The sequence below is a fragment of the Pelodiscus sinensis genome, chromosome 11, assembly GCF_052426305.1.
Source record: "Pelodiscus sinensis isolate ZL-2025 chromosome 11, ASM5242630v1, whole genome shotgun sequence".
Taxonomy (NCBI): domain Eukaryota; kingdom Metazoa; phylum Chordata; order Testudines; family Trionychidae; genus Pelodiscus; species Pelodiscus sinensis.
Genome location: NC_143062.1, coordinates 16185493 through 16207577, shown reverse-complemented (window position 1 = coordinate 16207577; position 22085 = coordinate 16185493). Strand labels below are relative to the sequence as shown.

At 58.4% G+C, this 22085-nt stretch overlaps 1 protein-coding gene across 4 annotated transcripts; it reads right to left on the bottom strand.

Moving 5' to 3' along the window:
• Positions 1-239: 239 nt before the first annotated feature.
• Positions 240-21530, bottom strand: LTBP3 (latent transforming growth factor beta binding protein 3). 4 transcript variants are annotated; one of them, XM_075939228.2, is made up of 28 exons: positions 20349-21530; positions 16125-16451; positions 15566-15801; positions 15067-15172; positions 12970-13062; positions 12151-12273; positions 11549-11707; positions 11128-11313; positions 10496-10557; positions 10185-10269; positions 9789-9884; positions 9298-9423; positions 8688-8819; positions 8339-8467; positions 7599-7718; positions 7175-7297; positions 6430-6552; positions 5774-5893; positions 4847-4975; positions 4420-4587; positions 3701-3784; positions 3267-3395; positions 2825-2962; positions 2283-2423; positions 1733-1897; positions 1361-1441; positions 982-1113; positions 240-675 (listed from the first exon to the last, which is right to left on the bottom strand). In XM_075939228.2, the coding sequence occupies exons 1-28, from the start codon at positions 20605-20607 to the stop codon at positions 521-523; spliced, it is 3927 nt and encodes a 1308-aa protein (XP_075795343.1). In that variant the 5' UTR covers positions 20608-21530; the 3' UTR covers positions 240-520. The 4 variants fall into 4 exon arrangements, with proteins under 4 accessions (XP_075795343.1, XP_075795344.1, XP_075795345.1 ...); XM_075939229.2 differs by having other exon boundaries at positions 1733-1894; positions 20349-21525; XM_075939230.2 differs by having other exon boundaries at positions 10541-10557; positions 20349-21525.
• Positions 21531-22085: the final 555 nt, after the last annotated feature.

The window sequence follows — 22085 nt, the reverse complement described above, 5'->3', positions numbered from 1 at the left end:
TACTGGGTGATCTCAGAGCAAGCTACAGCCTATTTGTGCCCCTGCTTTCCCTGGAGGACAGGACTGGGCAGGGTTGCAAAAGTGCAGTTCTGTCAAGCCTCCCTTGTCACAGCACCCACACAACTGCAAGCCCCTCTCCCTGCAGTATCACAGCACCCCCAGCACACCAGACAGCAGCTGCAGTTTACCACCCCCTTCCGCCCTGCCAATGCGGACAGCACAGCACACAAACACCTTGCCCAGGATCTACTCCTGCAATTTAATTAATCCATTACCTTCCATTTTGTTATTTACAGGGTTGTTGGTTTTTATATATTTGTCTCCTACAGAAATGAGTGCAAATAAACGCAGCCCTAAGGTAATGCTAATAAAAAAGTCTTGCAGAGGGAGGAACACCCAATACAATGCCCCATTTTTAGCAATTAAAAATATTAAGTTCCCCCCAAAACAGGATGTGAACCATTAGCAAAGGAGTGTCTCTCTTGCATTAGCTGGCAGCACCCCTGGAGGTGACAGAGGGCTATCGGCGACGCTGGGGGATACACATGCCCCCGTGGTGGCGGGAGCGGGCAAAGCCTGGCTTGCAGGCACAGCGGTACGAGCCATTGGTGTTGATGCAGCGCTCATTCTTGCACAGCAGCCCTCGCTGGTTCAGCTCCCGACACTCATCGATGTCTGTGGGTGGGGAGAGAGAGTGTAGGCATTAATGGAAAGGCTCTGGAGTGTGTGGGGGTGGGTCTTGAACCTGTATTCCCCAATGTGGGCAGGGAAAGACAGCAGCATTGTTTGTATAAGGTGAAGAGAACCCAGGAGTCCTGGCTCCCAACCTCATCACTGCTCTAATCCACTAGACCAGACTCCTGTCCCAGATAGTCCTGATGGTGTGGACAGCAGATCCCTTTCCACTTTCCAGGGCATGCAGTGTCCTTCCTCCTCCTCCTCACCCACTGAGAGCAGGTAAGTACATGCTGATTGACTTACCTAGGCAACGGGTACGTGTAGCATCTAGCTGGAAGCCGGCAGGGCACTCGCAAACTGCACCATGGTAGGTCCGGATGCAGCGGCCATTCAGACAGTGACATTCGTCTGAATCCTCCTCTGAGGTGTCATCCTCTGAGAGGCAGATGGGATACAGGGAGGACATGGGAGGACACAGATGAGACCAGGGGAATGGCAAGGAGTCCATACCCATGCAGCTGAAACTGAGGGAGGGAGACATGGGGAAGAGGGATCCCTTGTCTGCACAGAGATGCATCTGACTCTAGGGTGCAGGATGCTGTTCATACAGGAACCCTTAAGCCTGCAATGAGATGCCAGCTCTGGGATCCACAGGGGGGGCTGTGTTAGAGGGTTCACTAACCTTTGCGGGGCTTGCCCAGGAACAAGGGACTGAGGTCCCAGAAGGAGTTGCTCTCGCTCTGAGATGGCTGGCACTGCTGCCCTGCAAAGAATCACAACAACCAGCCTGGGGATACATAGCAGTGAATCACATCCCATCAGATCCAGCCCAGTGTAACCAGAGTCAGTGTTCCTAGAGGGGAAATGCCCCATCCCCATTCTCCATCGCCCAGAGCTAGCAAGTCCCCCTACATTGGGGCCAGACTGGAGCCAGCATGTCTAAAGGGTCAAGGTCCCCTCCCCTTTTCCTGCCCCCTAGGGGCAGCTAGAGCCCCCACCCTGAGGCTAGGCTGGAGCCAGCACCCCAAGAGGACAGGCTGGGTATGGGTGCTACCTGGGCTGCGCGGGGGGCATGCACGGCACTGGAAGCCCCAGCCTTTTCCGTAGCGGCAGCAGCACTCCTCGTAGGTCAGGTGGTAGCCATTGAGTGGGGAGGCGCACATGCTGTCCTCCCCCCGGTGCTGCCAGCAGATGTCGCGCCGGTCAGCCGCCCGGTCTGCTGGTACAGAGAGAGAGTGGGAGCCCACGTCCCATCCCAGCCAGTGCCCACAGCAGGCACTCCCACAGGGCCTGGCATGCTGGACAGGCCCTGACCACATCACCACACACCACAGTGTGCATTATCTGTGGGTGCAGGGGCACATTCACAATCTTCATAAACAGCATGGTCACAATCAGCGACACGCTCAAATGCACCCCAGCTTACAATCAGGGATACACGGTCACCCTTGCTCACACTCATAGGCTCACACTTACCCTTGCTCACTCTCAATGGCTCACTAACATTCACAGTTGCTCATTCACACTTGCCTGCTCATTCACAATCCTAAGCTCCTCCCACCTATACTGGCCTGTACCCACGTGACAGCCCTTGTGCCCCTCACCTGCCTGCATGTCGGGGAGCTGGCATTCCTTGCCACTGGGATCCAGCATCCAGGGCAGGCTGCACTCACAGTAGAAGGAGCCCAGTGTGTTGATGCAACGCCCGTGCCGGCAGGCTCCAGGGTCCCGGCACTCATCCACATCTACAGAGTCAATGCACAGTCATACAGCATCATGGGCCTGACAGAGTTGCCATGGCATTGGGGGCTAGAAGGGAATCACCATGGCGCCACCAAGGTCACTATGGTAACACTGCACCTGATAGGGTTGCCATGGCATCAGGGGCCAGCAGGTGTCACCATGGGGCTCTGTAGGTTGTCATTGGCACCAGGGGCCACAAACTGGTCATTGTGACACCAAGGGGGCATCTTTGCCCTCTGTCCTCCCAGACCCAGTGCTGGCGAGTCCACACCCCACCAGCTCAGTTCTCAGCCTCCCTCTTGCAAAGGGGCTGGGAGGAGGTAGGGCTGTGATGGGACTGCCCACCCAGCCAGAGCCAAGGCTGAGACCCAGTAAGCTCATGTCACTTGTGAAGCGGACTCACCGATCTCACTGGGTGCCAGGCACTTCTTGTGTATGGGGTCGTAGACGGCAGGGGCGGGGCAGGTGCACACATAGGCCCCCCGTGTGTTCTCGCACAGCCCATTCACGCAGTTCGATTCGTCCAAGCACTCATCTACGTCTGGGGAGAAGAACATGGTTCAGAGCCCAACCACTTCTGGCCACCGGGCCCAACCCTGATTACAGGCAGCACCCGCTAGAGGAGAAGGCCCTGTGTCCCACTCTCCACTCCCGAGACAGTCAGTCATCCCTGCCAAGACCACAGCACAGCAGTGGCCCCTAGAGGAGAAGGGCTTGTGTCCCATTCTGCACGCCCTGAGCCTCCCAGTCCTCTGCCAAGGGCAGATCACAGCAGAGACCCCAGAGGGGCATCCCTATCTATCCGCCCAGTCTCTAGACCAGCCAATGCTGCTTGCCCTCCTCACCCACACACTCGAGCAGGTTGCCATCGTAGTAGAAGCCTTGTTTGCAGTAGCACTCGTAGCCCGGCTGTGTGTTCACGCACTTCCCCTCCTTGCAGATCTCCTCCCTGAACAGGCTGCATTCATCGATGTCTGCAACGAGCCCCGGGACAGGGAGCGGAGGCTGGTTATAAGAGATCACTTGGAGATGCAGCCACCCCTGGGGTGGGGCATGGGGGCTGTTTGTACAAGGAATGGGGGTCCCTCATCTGGCATTAAGATGCAGCCACGACTGGGGTGCAGCATGGGGGGCTTCAGTGGCCAGATATGAGGGTTGCAAGGTTGGAATCCCCCTGACTCACTGGTAAGGAGCAGGGGGAGAGGTAGCTTTGGCTCCTGATCCCGCAGTGCTCAAGTGCAGGCCCTGGCCATATCGGAGTGCAGGCTCTAGTGCTCACCTCGGTGGGCAGGGATGCCATAGTTCAGTATATTGTCGTCCAGAATGAATCCTTTCCCATCAGGGCAGAGGGAGTGGAACTCGGCTACAAGGGAGAGATGGGGGATGCAACCCCCAAAAGGGGTGAAGAGGGATTAATGTCTAGACAAGATATCCCCTCTCTTTGCTCCACAGATCAGACCCTTGGACCATCTTGCCTGGGATCCCCCCTGCCCTACAGATCAGACAATTGGGTCTATCCAGCCTGGTGTCCTCCCGTTCCCTGCTTGGGATGGGAGTGGGGGAGGGTTAATGTCTTCCTAACCCCTTCTCCCTCCCCACAGTTGGATTCTAGTCATTGCCCTGGAGCCTGGGGGTTGGATTTTCAGCCACACAGTGGCGCTAGAACATTTTTCATAGTGGGGGTATTGAAAGCCAACACCCTGGCCCCTGTCCACATCCCCCACCCCCACCCAGAGCTGGGGCCAGGACCAAGGCTGTGTCTCCAGGAGGAAGGGACCCAGGCAGGGTAAGGAGGCTAAGGCTGAGGCCACAGCAGGGGCAAGGAAGGGACCAGCAGCAGAAACCTGTGTAAATCCTGGGGGTAATACTGCATCCTCTGTGCTCCTAGGTCCCACACTAGGCGGTCACACCATATAGCTGGTAGTTCCACAGGTGCATGGTGGTGGAGGGGATGGGGGAGTGCAGAATGAAGAAGAGGTAGCAAGCGTCCATCCCTACCTGAGTTGGGCACGGGACAAGGGTAGATCTCGCAGTGGTCTCCCCAGCCAGCACCCACTGAGCAGCAGCACTCCTGGCGGGTGATGTTGGTGGCCAGGACACTATCACAGAAGACGGTGTCATCGAAGTTCAGGTAGCATTCCTTCTTGTTATCGGGGGGCTCCACATCTGGGAGCAGAGGGTAAGTCAGCCCCACAATGCCCCACCTTGGTGCCAGATCAGAGTCAGCACCCCTAGAGGGGAAAGGCCCCAAGTCTAGACCCAACCCCCACTGTCCCATGCCAGATAGTCTCCGCTGCCCTGGGGCCAGATGGGGGCTGGCGCACCCTAGAGGAGACAGACCCTGCATTCTATTCCCCCCCCCCACCGTGGGGCCAGATCAGAGCTGGCACCCCGCTGAGGGGAATGCCCCCCAGGTCCCACTCACCCTCACAGCTGTGCTGGTCCTCAGATGGGGAGTATCCCTCATTGCACACGCACACGTAGGAGCCATCCACGTTCTCACATGCCCCATGGGGCAGGCACAAGCTGGGGTCCAGAGCACATTCATCGATGTCTGGGCAGAGGCCGGTGGGAGATAGAGGCAGGGGGTGTGCAATGGCACACTTGTGGCATAATGCACAAGTGTGCCCAGATGTGCCACACCCTCTTGTGCGCACACACATAGATATACCCATTTGTGCAACATGCACATATCCTGTAGCGTCACACCAATCATGGACTCGGACTCATTCATGCAACATCCCCAGAGCCTGTAGTGTGCCTCGGACATCCCACATGCATAGGCTCACACCCACTGCTGCAGCACACATCCCTTGTGTCACAACCAGTTATGCACAAACACAGATGGTCACACCTCTTTGTACCATTCACCCACAGCCCAGATGTTTCAAACCCACCTATGCTCACTCACAGATACACACTCATCAAAGGCACACACTTGTGCGCAATATGTGGCAGTTCACAGTCCACAAACTCACACTCACACCGTTATACACACACGGGCTTGTACCCATTCTTTGCCAGGATGTCACACTCATGTAGACACCCCGCACGGCCCTTGCACTGCACTGCTTGGCCTGCACATTCTGTCCCTCCCACACACCCCAGTGTCCGCGCTCATACCCAGCAGGCCCAGTTTGCAGTGTTCCAGGTTCACACTTGGGCGCATGGCATAGCATTTCTTGTGCCTTCATACCTCCCACCCCTAGACTTTCCCACCTCCCCCCCGTGTGCCATGTCCTCATGTCACTGCACATAGCTGCTCACACCAGTGTGGAATGCCAGACACCTGGCGAGCCATGCCCACACACACCTGGTGCTCACTCTTGTCTGTGTCACACCCTCACCTCACCTTGGCACTTCCTGCCGTTCACCAGCTTGTACCCGGCATGGCACAGGCAGCGGTAGGAGCCCACAGAATTGACACACTCGCCCCCAATGCAGGCAGCCGGGAAGTCACACTCATTAATGTCTGCAACATGGAGAGTCACAGGCTGAGAGGCATTCCCAGCCCCCACTCCACAAGGCAGCCCAGCCTGGGCCTCCTCACCGCAGCCTCCGCCAGACATGGCCACCCAGCCCGGCCCCCTTACCTACCCTTTAGACATGGCCACCCAGCCTGGCCCCCTTACCTAGCCTTCCCAGATATGGCCATCCAGCCTGGCCCCCTTACCTACCCTTTAGACCTGGCCATCCAGCCTGGCCCCCTTACCTAGCCTTCCCAGATATGGCCATCCAGTCTGGCCCCCTTACCTACCCTTTAGACCTGGCCACCCAGCCTGGCCCCCTTACCTAGCCTTCCCAGATATGGCCATCCAGCCTGGCCCCCTTATCTACCCTTTAGACCTGGCCATCCAGCCTGGCCCCCTTACCTACCCTCTAAAATGGCCACCCAGCACAGCTCCCTTGCCTAGACCCCACAGACATGGCCACCCAGTCCAACTCCGTCACCACCCCCTACATGGCTGCCCAGCCCAGCCCCTCCACCCCGCAGCGCAGCTCACTCACCTTCGCAGCGTGGCCGGTCCTTCACTGAGTGGAAGCCCGGGGGACACTGGCACTTAAAGGAGCCCAGTGTGTTGACACAGACTCCGTTGGGGCAAAGCCCCCCATCCTCACATTCATTCACATCTGCAGGGCAAGAGCAGTTTTGGGATGGGGGAGGGGCACAGTGGGTAGAGTTGGGGAGCTCAGAAAGGGCAGGGGGTGCAATGAGTAGAACGAGGGGCTCAGTAGCACTAGGGGGTGTTAAATTTCAATTAGTCGATGGGGGGGCACTCACTATCCTGCTGCGCCTCTACCTTTGAAATGAACAAGAGCAGCTCTTGTACATTTCAAAGGGAGAGGCACAGCAGTCTGGACCCCATGCAAGAAGGGGTCCCCACTTGTGCCCCACTGCTTTGGTCCCCACTTGTGCCATTTCCCCTGCTGCGTCTCTGCCTCACCTCTCCCCACCCCACCCCACCAAGACAGTGCTGGGGGGAACGGATCTTAAGGCAGCAAGGGCGGGGGAAGCGACTAGTTGAGTAATGATTCGACTACCTGATAAGCCTAGGTTTATCAGGTAGTTGACTAATTGCTTACATCCTTAGGTGGGACAGGGGCAGTGGAAGGGGAGCTTGGCGAGGCAGTGGATAGTCGAGACTCATGGGGGTAGGAGACAGTGGGTAGGGCAGGGGGCAGTGGGTAGAGGGAAGGTTTGGGGGGGCAGTAGATAGAGCAGGGCACTCGGGGCGGGAGGGGATCTAGTTACCCAGGCAGCTGCGGGCGTTGGCTGCAGGTGTAAATCCCTCCCCGCAGGTGCAGCGGAAGGAGCCAGGCAGGTTCTCGCACCAGCCGTGTTTGCACAGGGTCTCCTCAGCACACTCATCCACATCTGAGGGGACACAGACACTGAGCCCCACCCCTGTCGCAACACAACCTTTGAACTTTGACCTTCAGCACCCTGGTCTGCAGTCCAGTTTGCCACTTGGGGTGCAGAGGGCCTGTCCCACAACAAGGACAGGAGTCACCCCCAGATCCTGCACCAACAGCACTGGGGCGGGGAGTCGACTGGGTTAGAATGGGTGCTGGGAGCCAGCTCTTCTGGTTCAATCCCTGGTCTGGGAGTCGGTGGGGCTAGAAGGCTGAGCAAGAGGCTGGGAGTCAGGACTGCTGGTTCTACGCCCAGCTCTTACCATAGCAAATCCCATTCTGGCCCCGGAAGCCTGGCGGGCAGGGGCTGCACTTGTAGGTGCCTAGCTGGTTCTCACACTTCCCGTCAGGGCAGGTGCCGGTGTCCATGCACTCATCAATGTCTGGGGGAGAGAGAAAAGGTGAGGGGCCTTTGGAGGAGCCACCCAAGGCACAGAGCACAGCGCAGGGAAGGACCCAGCAAGCCCTCTGGAAAGCGAGGAGCTGGTTTATTACACAAGGGGCGCTGACAGCTGCATCGACAGGTTTGTACGGGAAGGGTTGCGAGAGGTAGGATCTTTGCGTTCTGAGTAGGGATGCAAATCCCAGTTAATCAGTTAAACCTTAAGTTTAACTGGTTAACCAATTAAGCAGAATCCCACTCCCACCCCACCCCTTACACGGGACTGCAGAGGGGCTATGGGCAGATCCCAGATACCGAGTCACATCTCTAGTTCTAAGGTCTTGTGCAAACTCTGGGCCTGGACATTGGTTTGTCATTGTAGGGTCTCTTGGGACACTGGTTTGTTATCGTAGGGTCTCTCTCAGTAACTCGGGCTATGTGCACCTGCTTGACCTTGTAGGATCTTTGGAAAGCAGTGCCTTTCATTACTGCTTGGGCTGTGCACACCCATTTGTTGTGACAGGGTGTCTCAGGGCTGTTGGTTTGTTACTGTAGGGTATGTGTCTCCCAATCTGTTGAGAATCTCCCCTCCCTCTCCACCCCAACCAAGGAAGGCCTTACCTTCGCATAGGGGCTGGCGAGAAGGCTTGAGACGGTAGCCAGGATAGCATTCACACTTGTAGTGCCCAGGGTAGTTGGCACAAGTCCCCCCATCCCCACAGATGTGGGGCTTGGAGCACTCGTCGATGTCTGCCAGACAGATGGATGTGAACAAGGCAGGGGAGGGGGGTTGGGACTGTACTGGTCAACCCTTCTCCCAAGCCCATCCCCAACATGCTTCCCCAGCCTCAGTCTACCCCACAGTGCATCCCCAGCTCCCAGCCCATCCTCCGGTCCCATTTCCCCCAGCTCCCAGAAGCCTCTCCCCCAACACTGCTGTCCCCCCAGCCCCTGCCTCCAGGGTGCTCACCCACGCAGGAGCGCACGCCCTTGTGCACCTTCAGCTGGTACCCCCGGTTGCAGTGGCAGTTGTAGGAGCCGCCTGTGTTCATGCAGACGCCTTTGCCAATGCCGCAAGGCTCCGCCTCACACTCGTTCACATCTGCAGCGGGCAGAGGGAGAAAGAATTACTGATCCCTGCCATGCCGGATACAGACCTGTCACACCCCGGCCACACACAGATGTCAGGGGATCACAGGCTGCATGTGTAGTCGTGCATGCATTGCAGGCCTAGTTACCAGCATGTACAAGCCAAGTGCGTATCTCACACTTCCATAGGCTGATGTGCAGGCATATCACACACCTGTTATGCACCTGTGCAGGTGTGTTACACATTTTTTTTGTATTGCTGTATTTGCATACACACATGTGTGGACATGTCACGCACCTCTTGCACTGACACTTGTGTGTCACACCCTTGCTTACAGGCTGGGGGATTGTCACAGATCTGTGTATTCAGGCATGGCCAGAAGTCACTCCCCCCCCCCGAACACTGTGGTGTGGGTGTGATGTGCCCATGGATAGCCATGCACATGTGCGTCTCTACGTGTGTCACATGCCCCCAATGGAGGGCGTGTTACCTGTGCAGAACCTGCGCTGGGTGTGCCAGCGGTAGCCCGGGTAGCAGATGCAGTTGTAGCCAGACAAACCCATGATGCACTCTCCATGGCCACAGATATTGCGGTTCAGCTTGCACTCGTCCGTCTCTGCAGGGACAGGCAGACACAGCCCGGGCGGGAGCATCAGGACGAGCAGATCAGACACCAGGAGATTTTCTCATACCCGCAGCTTCCACCAACCAGCCAAGAGCGAGGAGCTCCCCCACCCCTAGGGATGCTGCAGCCCAGCACAGGGCCAGGAGCACTCAGGAGAGATCTCCAAGCCAGAGAGAACAGAGGGGACTCCCTGAGATCATGCGCATCACTGAGGAATGTTTGGGATTCACCCCAATAATTACTGGGTGCCTGAGCAGGGAAGTTTGGTGCATGATTGTGAAATTTCTTCCAAAGGGGAAGGAGGAGTTTGGCAGCACACACATCCCCCCCACCCCCCGCCCGCTGAGGGCTCTCACCTGTCACCTGCGTGGGGGCCATCTCCACGGCACTGCGTGTGTATTGGTCTGGCGGCACCTTCCGCACCATGGCAGTTGTGGGACGGGCCACCACCTCTGAGATCCAACAGAGAAAGCACAAGGTTAGTAGCGCTGCGTGCTTTCCTGCAGCAGTGCCCCCAGCCAGGGCTTCAGTGCTTCGCACCTCCCTGCAGCAGGGCTCAGCCAGGGGTTCTAGCACTGCAAGCTTCCTCACAGCAGTGCCTCCAGCTGGGAAATCCATTGCTGCAAGCTTCCTCGCAGCAGTGCCTCCAGTTGGGGCTCCAGCATTGCAAACTTCCTTGCAGCAGTGCCCTCAGATGGGAAGTCCGGTGCTGCAAGCTTCCCCACAACAGTGCCCTTTCTGCTTTCACTCACCAGGGTAGCGGGCACCCAGGGTGGCTGCACTGGCATAGAACTGGTCCACTGACTGCTCCTCTGAGTTGGTCCGATAGGCTGGCAGCTGGAAGGGCAGTGGTTAAACAGTGGGGGGGCACCTGCTCCTCTCTGCTACCCCTCCAGGTGCTCTATCCCTCTCTCCCCTTTGCTTCTGCCCTTTCCTCTCATCTTCCTTCTTCCCCCTCTCATCCTGTCAGTCATTCCTCTCCTCCTTGCCTTTACCTCCCTCCCTTTCACCCACCACCCTTCATCCCCTCTCCCCCCTCCCTACAGCCTCCCCCCACACCCACCTCACCCCTCCGCTGCTCGTCCACTGCTCCGGAGACCCTACTCACCATGGCTGTGGTGACTGCTGCAAGAGACAAACACAGGGCACAGGCTCAGACTTCGCCAGGCCAGGCCGAGAGCAGGGTCCCCTGGCTCTGGGATACCGTGATTCACTCTTTGATAACAGGGTGCACCCGGGAAAATGGGGTTTGCCCTTAGAGAACTTGGGTAGCAGCTCTGACAACATGGGGTTGGCCCCCCTGAGTTCTGGGGTTTGCTAACAAAAACAGCAGTAACCTCTCTGAGAAAGCAGGGTTCACCTTGAGTGAATTTGGGGTGCTCCTGATAATATGGGGGTTCACCATGGGAGAATGTGGAGGATACGTGAGCACAGGGATTCATTGTTGTGGAATGTGGGCTCATCCCTCAGAGAATGCAGGGACCTCTATAACATCTCTGTGAACCCCACATTCCTAGACAGCATTTCACAATGGTCGAATTTGGGGTACAGCCCATGAGAATACTGCGGCTCCCCGTGGGGCAATGTGGGGTACCATACAATCCCCACTATTACTGGGATTCACTAGGCAAAAATGTAGGGGCCCCCATGTCCAGGTGAGCAGAGCAGTTCAGCCTCCTCCCCAGGGTCTCTGACCTTCAGCCTCCTGTGAGTCCTCCTCCAGGGGTGGCAGGCTGGGCAGCTCACGCTGCTGCTGGAGATCTGTGGTGCCGTCCGGGTGGATGTGCAGAGTGAAGTCACTCTCTCCCTGGATGGTCAGGGTCTGGTGAGATGTCAGGATGTGGTAGCCCTTCCCTGCTGGGCAAATCTCCTTGAAGGCAGCTGCCAAATTGGAGAGGAGACAGGTTAATGCTGATGCTGCGAGCTTCCCCATGGCAGTGTCCACTGACTATGATCTCAGCACTGCAAGCTTCCCTGTGGCAGTGCCCCCCGTCAGTGACTCCCATGCTGCGAGCTTCCCTGTGGCAGTCCCCCAGTCAGTGACTCCAGTGCTGTGAGCTCCCCCCGGTAGTGCCATGGCCGATATGCCAGCCCTGCCAAGTGTGCAGTTCCTTACCTGTGCCATCAGCTGGGCAGCGCTCGCATCGGGCCCCCCAGGCCTTGCCCACACTACAGCAGCACATCTGGCGGGTCAGCTTTGTGGGTAGTGGGTGCTGGCACTGGAGCTCCGGGCTCACCAGCCGGAAACACAGGCTCTTCTCCTCCGACTTCTCCGCTGCAGCCCGGGAGAGACAGGGTCAGTGAAGCTCCCACCCCCTACTGCTTCCAGCTGGGCACCCAGAGACACTGAGCCCCCATCCGCCCCAGGAGAGACAGTGTCAATGCCGCTCCAATCAGTGTTCCCTGTAAGCAGAGCACTTGTGCAACTGCTCAAGATGGATTCCAGTGCTGCACGGCGAATTAGCAGAGCGCCCACAGCCGGCAGCATGTTTCCATGGGTGCTGCACATCTGCACATACCTCAGTGCACATAAAATAATTATTCCACACACAGATGGAAAAGATTAGAGGGAACATTGGCTCTGGCTCCCTGCTGCCCCCAGCTAGGCACCCAGACACACCGAGCCTCCCATACCCTCCAGGAGAGACAGGATCATTGAGCTCCAACCCTCTGCTCAATCCGCCCAGCCCCCCACCCTGGCCCCAGCCCCCTACGTACGGACACACTGGCTACGGGATGGGCCCAGCACGTGGCCGGGTTTGCAAGCACAGCGAAAGCTGCCCTGGGTGTTGAGACACTCGCCGTTCTGGCACACACCCTGCATGGCACATTCGTTAATATCTGCTTGGGGAGAGAGAGAGGTCAGTAACAAAACAACACACTACACAGTACCACAGTGTACACACAACCTACATGGTACATTCGTTAATGTCTGCACAAGGAGAGAAATGGGTCAGTAACACAACAACACACAACACCCACACACACCCTGTATGGCACACTTGTTAATGTCTGCATGGGGTGAGAGAGAGGTCAGTAACACAACAATACAATGCACACACAATACTCACACATGAGCATGGCACGCATGTTAATGTCTGCATGGGGAGAGAAAGGGGTCAGTAATACAACAACACACAATACAGCATACACACATGACTTGCTTGGTGCACTTGTTCATGTCTGCATGGGAAGAGGAGTCAGTAACACAACACAACAATATACATACAATACAACACAACATGCACATGCCCCATGGCACACTCATTATTGTCTGTACAAGGCACAAGAGGGATCAGTAACACAAGGACACAACAACACAACATGCACACACACCCCACATGACTTGTTAATATCTGCATGCGAAAAGTGGTCAGCAACACACAATGCACACACCCCACATGGCACACAGGTTAAGGTCTGTCTGGGGGGAAATGGGCAGCAGCACAGTCTCACACACAACGCATTCCCATGGACACAGCACACACACAGAAGCAGGTCTTCAGCCCCCCTGCTCAGAGAGTGCCCACCGGGTACCCTGGCAGTGGGTGCTATTCAGTCTCTTGTATCCCTGCGGGCAATCGCCCCCGTGTTCCCCTCGGATCGGGCCTGTCTTCTGCACCCCTGTGTCTGCAACACACAAGAAGCCCCAGAGGGAGATTAAGAGAGAGCCAGACGCAGTGTGGCACAGGGGAGGGCAGGGGGCCTGCTGGGAGGCAGGACTTCTGGGGCCTAGCCCTGGCTCTTGGAGGGGAACGGGGCCTAGCGGCTGAGAGCAGGGGGAGACTGGCACTCAGGACTCCTGGGTTCTATCCCAGCTCTGCCACTGACCTCTGCCAAGTCCACTCCCACTCGCTGCCTCTCCTTTCCCTTCTGTTCATTTGTCTAGACATTGAGCCCTTCCAGGCAAACGCTGGCTCCTGTATCTATGCAAAGCCTGGTGTGACAAGGCCCTGATTTGGGAGGGAAGAGTGCTAGGGGGGTCTGCATGGCACCTGGCCAGACAAGGTCCCAATTCCCAGCTGGGGGAGCTATGGGGGTCTGCATAGCAGACACACAAACACTGCCCAGCATGGGTGTGAGACGCTTGCACAGACAGCAGTTTGGACAAGCTGCCTCTTGGCCCAGGGTCTCTGGTATCCCCCTTCCCAACCAACTCTGGCATCTGGCAACAGCCCTGCGGGTGGTGCTGGGGAGTAGTGATCAGCGAGCCAGCACCTACACCAGACTCACTGCCACAGCCAGGCTAGCAGGCCTAGGGGGGCGGGGCTGGGGCCATGTTCATTCCAGCAGGCATGTGCAGCCAGGCTGCTCCTGATCTATCCAAGCTCGGGAATACTGCTGGGGGGGAGGGGAGCGAAAGACTGAAAGAAAAGAGAAAGAGAGGCTGGGAGGAGGGGGGGTATGGGGACTGCTCCAGTTAAGACTGCTCCAAAAGGCAACAGAATTCCAAGGGACCATGGGAATTTGCTACCTGAGGGACTCACCACCACTGGACTGAGCAGAGGCAGGGCTGGGAAAAAGGTGGGGCATTGTCACAACACTGTCATACAGAAGGCAGAGGCACTGAGACAGAGGAACAGGGCCAGCCCCACAACCCCATGTCACAGCTGCCTTCTGACTGACAGGGTTAAAAGAAACTGCTCTCAGAGGCAAGTTGGCTCAGAATTGCTGCCCCCCGCCCCCTGCCAGTGCTCCTGCTCTGCTCTCTACAGTGCTCCCTGCTGGGAAAAGCCAAGGCTGGACTAGCCAGGAGCTCTCCCACAGCCAGCTCCTGCCCTGTTCCTCCCAGTTCCCCACTTCCCCCTACTGGGAGAGGTCAGGGTGGCAGCCCCCCATGCAGCCCCTGAGGTAACAAGCGGTTCGATTCTCCCTAACCCCCATCTTCCTCTCACCAGCTGGGAGCCCAGCGCTTTCTGCAGGGGTGGGGATGGGGCGACTGCAGACGGGCAGTTGCCCAGAAGAGCTGGAGCAGGATGAAAGGCAGCAGGGAGGGAGGGGTGTCCCAGCCCAGCTGGAGAACAAGGAGCCAGGCCATGAAGCACATTCTTGGCTGCCTCCAACACAAACACCCTGTGGCTCACTCACAGATCCCCGGGAGCTGGAAAAGCCATTGAGTGGGAGCGCCAGGAAGGGGGGTAGGTGCGGGGGAGAATGTAGAGCTGGAACCCGCCACCTGATCCATCTCCTCCCTGGCTGGACACACGTTATTGTGCCCCGCATCTCCCACCGTGGTGCCCTGGAAGGGATCGGTGTGCACTGCCCAGCCAGTTCCTAGGGCAACAGGCTGGAATCTGGCAGCCAAACTGGCCACAGCCTGGATACGTAAGGCCCCATTCATACTTCCCATAAACCCTGTGCCAGGCTGGGAGAGGTCGATGCCAGGGCAGGGGGAGAAATGGCAGCACCAGTTAAGCATCAGCCCTTACAGACCCTCTGTGGGTCAGTCCTGGCTTCCCCGACTGGGCAGGGCCTACTGGCTACCATAAGGGCTGCAGAGTCACTGTCTGCAGGAGCTCTGGGCTACTCCAGGCCAGCCTATCCCAGCAGAGGGCGCTCTGGGGTAGGGGCAGGAGTACTGGTGGAGAGGGGCTGTGAGTCTGTATGGGCAAGGCAGCTGCAGACTTTACTTACACTGCAAGTGGGGGCATTTGTGGCACTTGTTCTGCCCCCAAGAGGTGCCGATGCTTCCACAGCAATCCTCCTGCTTGGTCAGCCCTGGCAGGGGGTTGCTCCCGCACTGAGAAAGTGCCCCCCATCGCCGGAGAGAGAAAACACAGGCAAGTGAAACTGCATGCCTCTCCCCTGCAGCACAGCACCCCTAAAGAGCCTCAACCTCCCCTCCCCACAGTGCCCCCTGCTAGTCTCTCCCAGCTCCCTGCCCCACAGTGCCCCCTGCTGGTCCCTCCCAGCTCCCTGCCCCACAGTGCCCCCTGCTGGTCCCTCCCTGATCCCTGCTACCCAACTCCCCTGCTGGCCCCTTCCTGCAACACAGTGCCCCTGCTGGTCCCTCCCAGCTCCCTGCTGCACAAGGCCTCTGCTGGCCCTTCCCCCCTCCCTACAACAATGTGCCCTCTTCTGACCCTGTCCCACTCCCTCAGCACAGATCCTCCAGGGGGAGAAGGCAACTCACAGATTGCTTGGGCAGGGTCTCCTGAAAGCAGCGTCCCAGGGGCTTGTGTATGTGGGGCCGGGCATGGGGCATGGGAGGTTTCTGGCCCATGGAGCTCTGGGCTGGGTGCTGGATGAGGTGGTGCTGCGCGCCTGGCCCAGTGCCCTCGGTGCTGATGCTGTCAATGCGATGGACTTGCACAGAGGCATCGGGCGGGTGGTGGACACGCACATTCAAAAGTGGAGGGTGGACCTGTACTGGAGGGGGGACCCGAGGGGGTGTCAACACGTGGAGCATCTCCTGACACTGTTCCCCACATCCCCAGGCAACAACAGCTGGCAACCCCCTGAATAAGGTAACCCTCCAACCACCATCATTAATCCCCTGGCCCCATCAGCCCCTCCCCCTGTCACTCCCTGCCAATTATCTGTCTCCTGCCCCCATCCACCCACTATCCCATCATCCTGTCCCATCACACCCTTGCTCCACAGTTACCACATCACCCCCATTCGCCTTAGCACTCTCTCCCTTTCCCTCCATCATCACCCCGGGATCCCCATCCTGCCGTTGGCAGCGCTACCTTCAGATGAGTGGTGCCCAGGCCCCAGGGGCACCATGAAGGTGGAGTGGCTGACGGTGGCCTTGGGGCTGTGGCCGGCAGGTGGCTCCCCAGGACCATGTGCATCGGAGATCACCTGCACGGCGTAGATGGCGTGTTTGCTGGAGCCTGTCTCACCTGCTGGGCCCTCAAGGGGCCCCAGCACTGCCGGCTGCAGCAGCTGCTGCCCGCCTTGGGACTGGCGCCCCGCCGGCACCTGGCAGAAGCGCCCCGTAAACTCAGGGGGGCAGAGGCAGTGGTTACGAGATGTGCACTGCCCGCCATTCATACAGGGTAGCGGGCACACCACTAAGGGGAGAGAGAGGGAGGTTAGATGGGACCCCCACCCTGCCCCATTGCCGCGCTGCCTGCATCCATTCTGCAGCCCCCTCTCCACCTGCCCCATCCATCCCACTGCCCTCCTCCCCCATCCATCCCACTGCTCCCTGCCCCTCATCTGCCCCATCCACCCTCTGCTCCCTGCCCCCTCCCTACCCCACCCACCCTCTGTTCCCTGCCTCATCCACCATGCTGTCTACATCCCCACCCATCCATCCCCACCTTGCCCCCACCCTGCCCCATCCACCCAATTGTCCCCACTGGCTCCCAGCCATCCCCCAACATATCCTAAGGGGGTTTCCTGAGCCAGCCCTGAGTCCAGATTTGAGCTGGCACCCCCTAGAGGGGAAGCCCCCCAGCCAGTGCTGGAATCTTTGTGCCATCAAGTGAACAATGTGACAAACTGGTTGTGTAACATGCCCCCAGCAGGCAAGTCAGACCACACGCATGGGGGGGAGCTGGTGGGCAAGCCAGGGCACATGCAGGGGTGAGCCAATGGGCAAGCCAGGGCACACACGGGGGAGCCATCAGGCAAGCCAGGGAACACCCATGGGGGGAGGAGCAGGCAGCAGGCAAGCCAAGGAACACAAGGGGAGGGAGCTGGTGGGCAAGCCAGGGCATATGCGGGGGAGAGAGCTGGCAAGCAAGCCAGGGCACACAGAAGTCGGGGGCGGGGAGGAGGGGGCGGCCAGAGCACAAAAGGCAGAAGTTGTTCCTCTGTGTGTTTCTGGGACCTCAGCAGGGCCTCCAAGAACTAAAGTAACACTGACAGATGAACATCTCTGTTAGTCTAGGGACAGCACCTGGAGGCCCCAATCAAGATCAGGGCCCAATGTGGCAGGTGCTGTACTCATGCACGCACACAACTAAGATCAGGGCCTTGTGTACTGGATGCTGTACAGACATATGCACACACATAACGCACACACAAACACACTCACCGCTTAGATCAGAGCCCCATGCACTGGGCACATACACACATGCAGAATCAGAGCCTAGCTCACTGGGCATTGCACAACATAAGATGTTGTACACATACACCTCTGAGATCAAGGCCCCATCCACACACACACACAACTGAGATCAGGGCCCATTGTGCCATGAACTGCACTCACCATGGTGACAGCCCTTGCCCCAAAGACCCTACAGTCTGAACAGACAGGATGGGGAGTACGGGCTCACCCAAGGTCACGCAGGGTATTTGTGGTGGAAGCAGGAAAAGAAGCCAGGTCTTCTGGCCCCAGGGCCTTAACCACAAGCCCCACATCCGTCCTCACAACCCACACAGGGTGAAATACTCAGGGGAGAAGTGACTTACCCCAGGTCACAGAATGAATCTGAGCTGGAAACAGAACCCAGCAATTCTAACTCACAACCCTGGTCCTTCCCTGCTCTAACCACTAGGTCTCACTTGTCTCCTAAAGCCAGGAGTCCCAACAAACCCCCTCAGGCTGAGGCTGGGGGTTCCAACTGCACTGGTTGATTTCTCTGGGTGAGGAGTTTGCCAGGGCAGCTGAACAGCTGCAGCTTAGGGGCGGGGGTGGTGCTCATATACCCAGTTCCCAGGCCCGGTTAGATGCCCTGGCTCAAGCACCAGTGACTCAGTGTTGGAGCAGGGACTATCCAAACCCTCAGGACAATAACAAGAGGACGGCATATTGCTGCTGCAGCAGCCCCATCATCGGAAAGACCAATACACTGTGCACTTGGGGGCTTGAGATGCAGCTACCTCTGGGATGGAGCATGAAGGGCTGTTGATCAGCCACACACTGGACAAGAAGTGAAGGAGATTTGTGTGTCCAGTTGAAAAAGTGTGCTGGGGTAGGAGAGAGATTTCAGGAACAGAGAAAAGTATGGGTGAGGCTGAGGGATTGCGGGGGTGAGGGGGAGGAGTCCAGGGCTGGGACAACAAGGGGTTGCAGATCAGGACTCTAGGACACTAGTGGGAATGTCACCTGGTGCCTGCTTCAGCCCCCTCACTTCCAGCAATGACTCAGTTTCATTCCCTCCCAAGTACAAAGTCAATAACCACAGTGGTTTTTAGAGTCCAAGGTATTTTTAGTCTCTTTGTGTCACTGGGACAAAACCGGGAGTGGGGAGGGAGAGAGCACATGCTGAGATGAGACTGAGGGAGAGGGGGCAGGAAAGGCTGGGGGGGAGAAAAGTGTATGTGGCTGGATCATAAGGTAGGATTGGGGCTAGCTGGAGGAGGGGATGGGTTGCAGGCATGTGTGGCAGGGGAATGGAAGTGGACAGAGAAGGGAGGGATGCACACAGTGGGGGGGATGGAGCACTGGGGAGGGATGTGTGGGGTGAGCAGGGACAGATAGGATGGCCAGCTAGGAGGCAGAGGGAGGGGCTGCCCAGGGATCTATGTCTGAGGGACTAGACAGGGTGAATTCTGGGTCAAACCCAGGCTGAGGAGGTAGAACTGGTTCAGCAAGGATCAAAGAGTTCTCCCCTACCAAAAAAACCTCTCTTCTTCCTGAGCTCTCCAGTCCTCCTGCTTTCCCCCATCCCAGGCTAGGTGCAGACACTGGGCCTGGAATTTTCCAGGCTGGGTCCAGCCCATCTCTGGATTCACTTAGCCCCAGAGGTTGCTCCACCCTCACACCAGCCCCCCGCAGCAGAGGATGAAGGACCCCAGGTATCTTTCCCCAGCTGGGGAAGCAGGGGGTGGGGTGGCTGGCATGGTGTCCGGAAGGCAGAAAAATGTTAAAAAACAGGGAATTGGCAGCCAAACCTGGGCCAGGCAGTCATGCGTGCAAATGAGCATGCATGTGAAAGCACGAGTCTGAGTGTGTGCTAGTGGCAGGGGGCTGAGAGTGTGTGGGAACCTGCATGAGGAGGTGTAGGCAAATGAGACTGCACAGGTGTGCATGTTAGATTGTGTGTGTTGGTGTATGCATACATTTGATTGTGTTTATGTGTGCTCAGACATATGTCAGAATGGGAGTGTTCACTCATGCATGTGCGGACGGTAGATTGCATGGGTGTGTGCATGTGCAAGATTGTGTGTGTGGAAGTTTTAGATTGTGTGTGCCAGAACATGTGTCTGTTAGATTCCTTGAATGTGCATGATGGATTCTGCGTGTGTGTGAGTGTGTATGCATGAGTGTGTTAGACTGGGGGCTTGCTGCCGGAGATGCAGGCGTCAGATGGGCCCCAGGGGATGGGAGCTGGGACGGAGCCATTCGCTGAGGCGAGATTTTCCTCCAGCCCTGAACTGCTGCTGGAAGAACTGCCAGGGGAGAGTGAGCATACACCGCGTGGCTAAAGTGAACAAACGTGCAAGCTTCTGAGTGCCAGCGAGTGTGCCAGCAAGTGCCCACAAGAGGAAATGTGCCCACTTGAACATGTTGACCACAATGCATGAGATCTGTGAGTGCACAAATGTGTGTGCAGACAAGGGGAAGGGGCATGCAAGGGGCAGGGGCTGGGGGCCTTCCATGGTCTTAGCATGTAAAAACTGGCATGTATCAGGGCACACATATGAAGAGGAGCATGCAACAGGTGGAATGCAGCCGCATGAGCAGTTCCAAGTCCCAACTGCAACAGGACGAGCGTGCAACCAATGCTGATGACACAGGTGTGAGCCACACAGGTGAGTGGGGTAGAGTCATGCATGCTGGCACAGAGCAGAAATCAGGGCAATGTGTTTCTAGCCCCTCAAGCCCCTGCTCTGCACCCAGCACCTCCCTCCAGCCCCAGCTGGGCTCTCCAGGGCACCCGTCCCCCAGACAGTTCCCCCATCCCCAATGCAGCTCAGTCCCTGCCCTGGGCAACCACAGCCCCCCATGCCCATTTCACATACTTGCCAACCGCTGCTGTCCCTCCACCATGCCCTGGCCTGTGCCCCGTGCTCACCCACGCGGAAGCCCGAGCCAGTCAGGGTGTCGGCCGAGTGCCCGTTCTCGCCGATCAGGGTCATGTTGCTGCCCTGCTTGCAGGTGTCCCGGCACTGGCCTTTGAGGCAGGTCCGCTTGCAGACCAGCGGGGCGAAGACTACCTTGAACCGCTCCCGTGCTACGGCCGCCCGCTCCGAGGCCGCAGGCAAGGCAGGCTGTGCCCCGGGGGCACAGAGCCAGGGCAAGAGGAGCACCCAGAGTGCCAGTCCCCGGGGCATCTTCACATGGTCCCCCAGCCCTGCCCTGGCACCAGCCGCCTGGGAGGCGGGAAGAGGGGGCAAGAGACCCCTTCAGCGAAGAGCAGGCAGGAGACAGCTCGGCCGGCCCAGAGTCCGCCTCCACCCTCCTGCGCAGCTCCTGCCCCTTTGCGCTGTCCCGTGCAGAGGGGAACAAAGAGGGCGAGGATGGAGGGAGCGGGGCACGGAGCGGCGAGGGAGGGAGGAAGGCAGGAATCCCGAGCCCCGCTTGCCACCCCCGCTCTCTCCCCGGGGCCTTTTCTCCTTCCTTCGCTCCCCCCGGAGAGACGCGCTCGCCCCGCTCCGGAGCCCCGGCCAGCCCCGCGCCGCTCCGGCCAGCCCGAAGGAGAAAGGAGGCGGGGAGAGGCGCTGGGCCGGGCTGGCGGAGCGAGACGGGCGCGGGGAGGAGGCCGGCTGGCCGGCCGGCTGTTTGTGCTGCGCTCAGCCAATCCCGGCCCGGGGGCAGGAATCTGGGCCGGGGGCCAAGAGCCAGTGCTGGCTCCGGGCTGCAAAGCGGCTCCGAGGGGCTGGCCCCCGCCCCGCCGCGGAGCGTTCCCGGGGCAGGCCGCCAGGGGGCGGGAAGGACAGAAGGGGCAGCCCGGGCTGGGGCGCTAGAAGGAGCCAAGGGCTGGGCTTAGGTAGGGGGAGAGCGGCCCAGGGCGGAGGGGACTCACCAGATCCAGTGGCTGGAAGCTGGAGTGAGACAAACCCAGACAGGAAGTAAGATCCCTGTTGTTCCAGGGAGGGTCACTAGCCGGGCACCTTCCCCACGGCGCTGGAGCCTCCTGCCCCGGCCATTTCTAACTCTGGCTGGGATGTTTTTCTAACAGCGGCGCGGGTGAAAGCAGGAATTCCCTGCTATGGCCTGTGCCCTGCAGGAAGTCAGGCTCGCTAAGCAGTGCGCTCCCTCACAGGCTACACCAGGGGCGGCCAAACTGCTCTTCTTGAGCCACATGCCACTGTTAAAGTGCAGCCACAAGCCCCCTTCCTCCCTATTCTCCACCTACCACACGAGGGGGGGACTCAGGTCCACCGCCTTGGGTGGTGGGATAGGGGCTCCTGTCCAGCAGGAAAGAGAGATCTCGGGGCATCTGCCCTACAGGGCATACCTGCTGGGGCTGGGGCTTCAGCAGGAGGGGGGCTGATGCCCTGACTCTCATACTTATGAAGATTGCTGTCTCTGAGGGCCACCCTTGTCTAAATAAACGGGCTCTATGCAGTGTCTGGTTCAACGGGGGGCCCTGATCTTGGCTGGGAGAGGAGGGTCTGTGCCCCCTCACTCTCTGGAGCCCTGATCTCAGCCAGGGTGCTTGCAGTGCCTGGTATTTGTTCTACAGTAGTACATATAATAGCAGCACATCCAATCTCCTGCAATCAGAACTGGATCCCTGTGTACCCATGCTCCAAGCTTCCTAGTGCCCCCTGAGGCAAAAACTCTTCAGGCCGGGGCTGGGCACCTG

Coding starts and splice junctions, on each gene's coding strand:
- LTBP3 (XM_075939228.2), bottom strand. CDS start 20,607: ATGCCCCGGGGACTGGCACTCTGGGTGCTCCTCTTGCCCTGGCTCTGT. Junction 9,885..10,184: donor CCTGGGTGCCCGCTACCCTG/GTGAGTGAAAGC, acceptor GTTGGATCTCAG/AGGTGGTGGCCCGTCCCACA. Junction 9,424..9,788: donor GGCCCCCACGCAGGTGACAG/GTGAGAGCCCTC, acceptor CTGTCCCTGCAG/AGACGGACGAGTGCAAGCTG.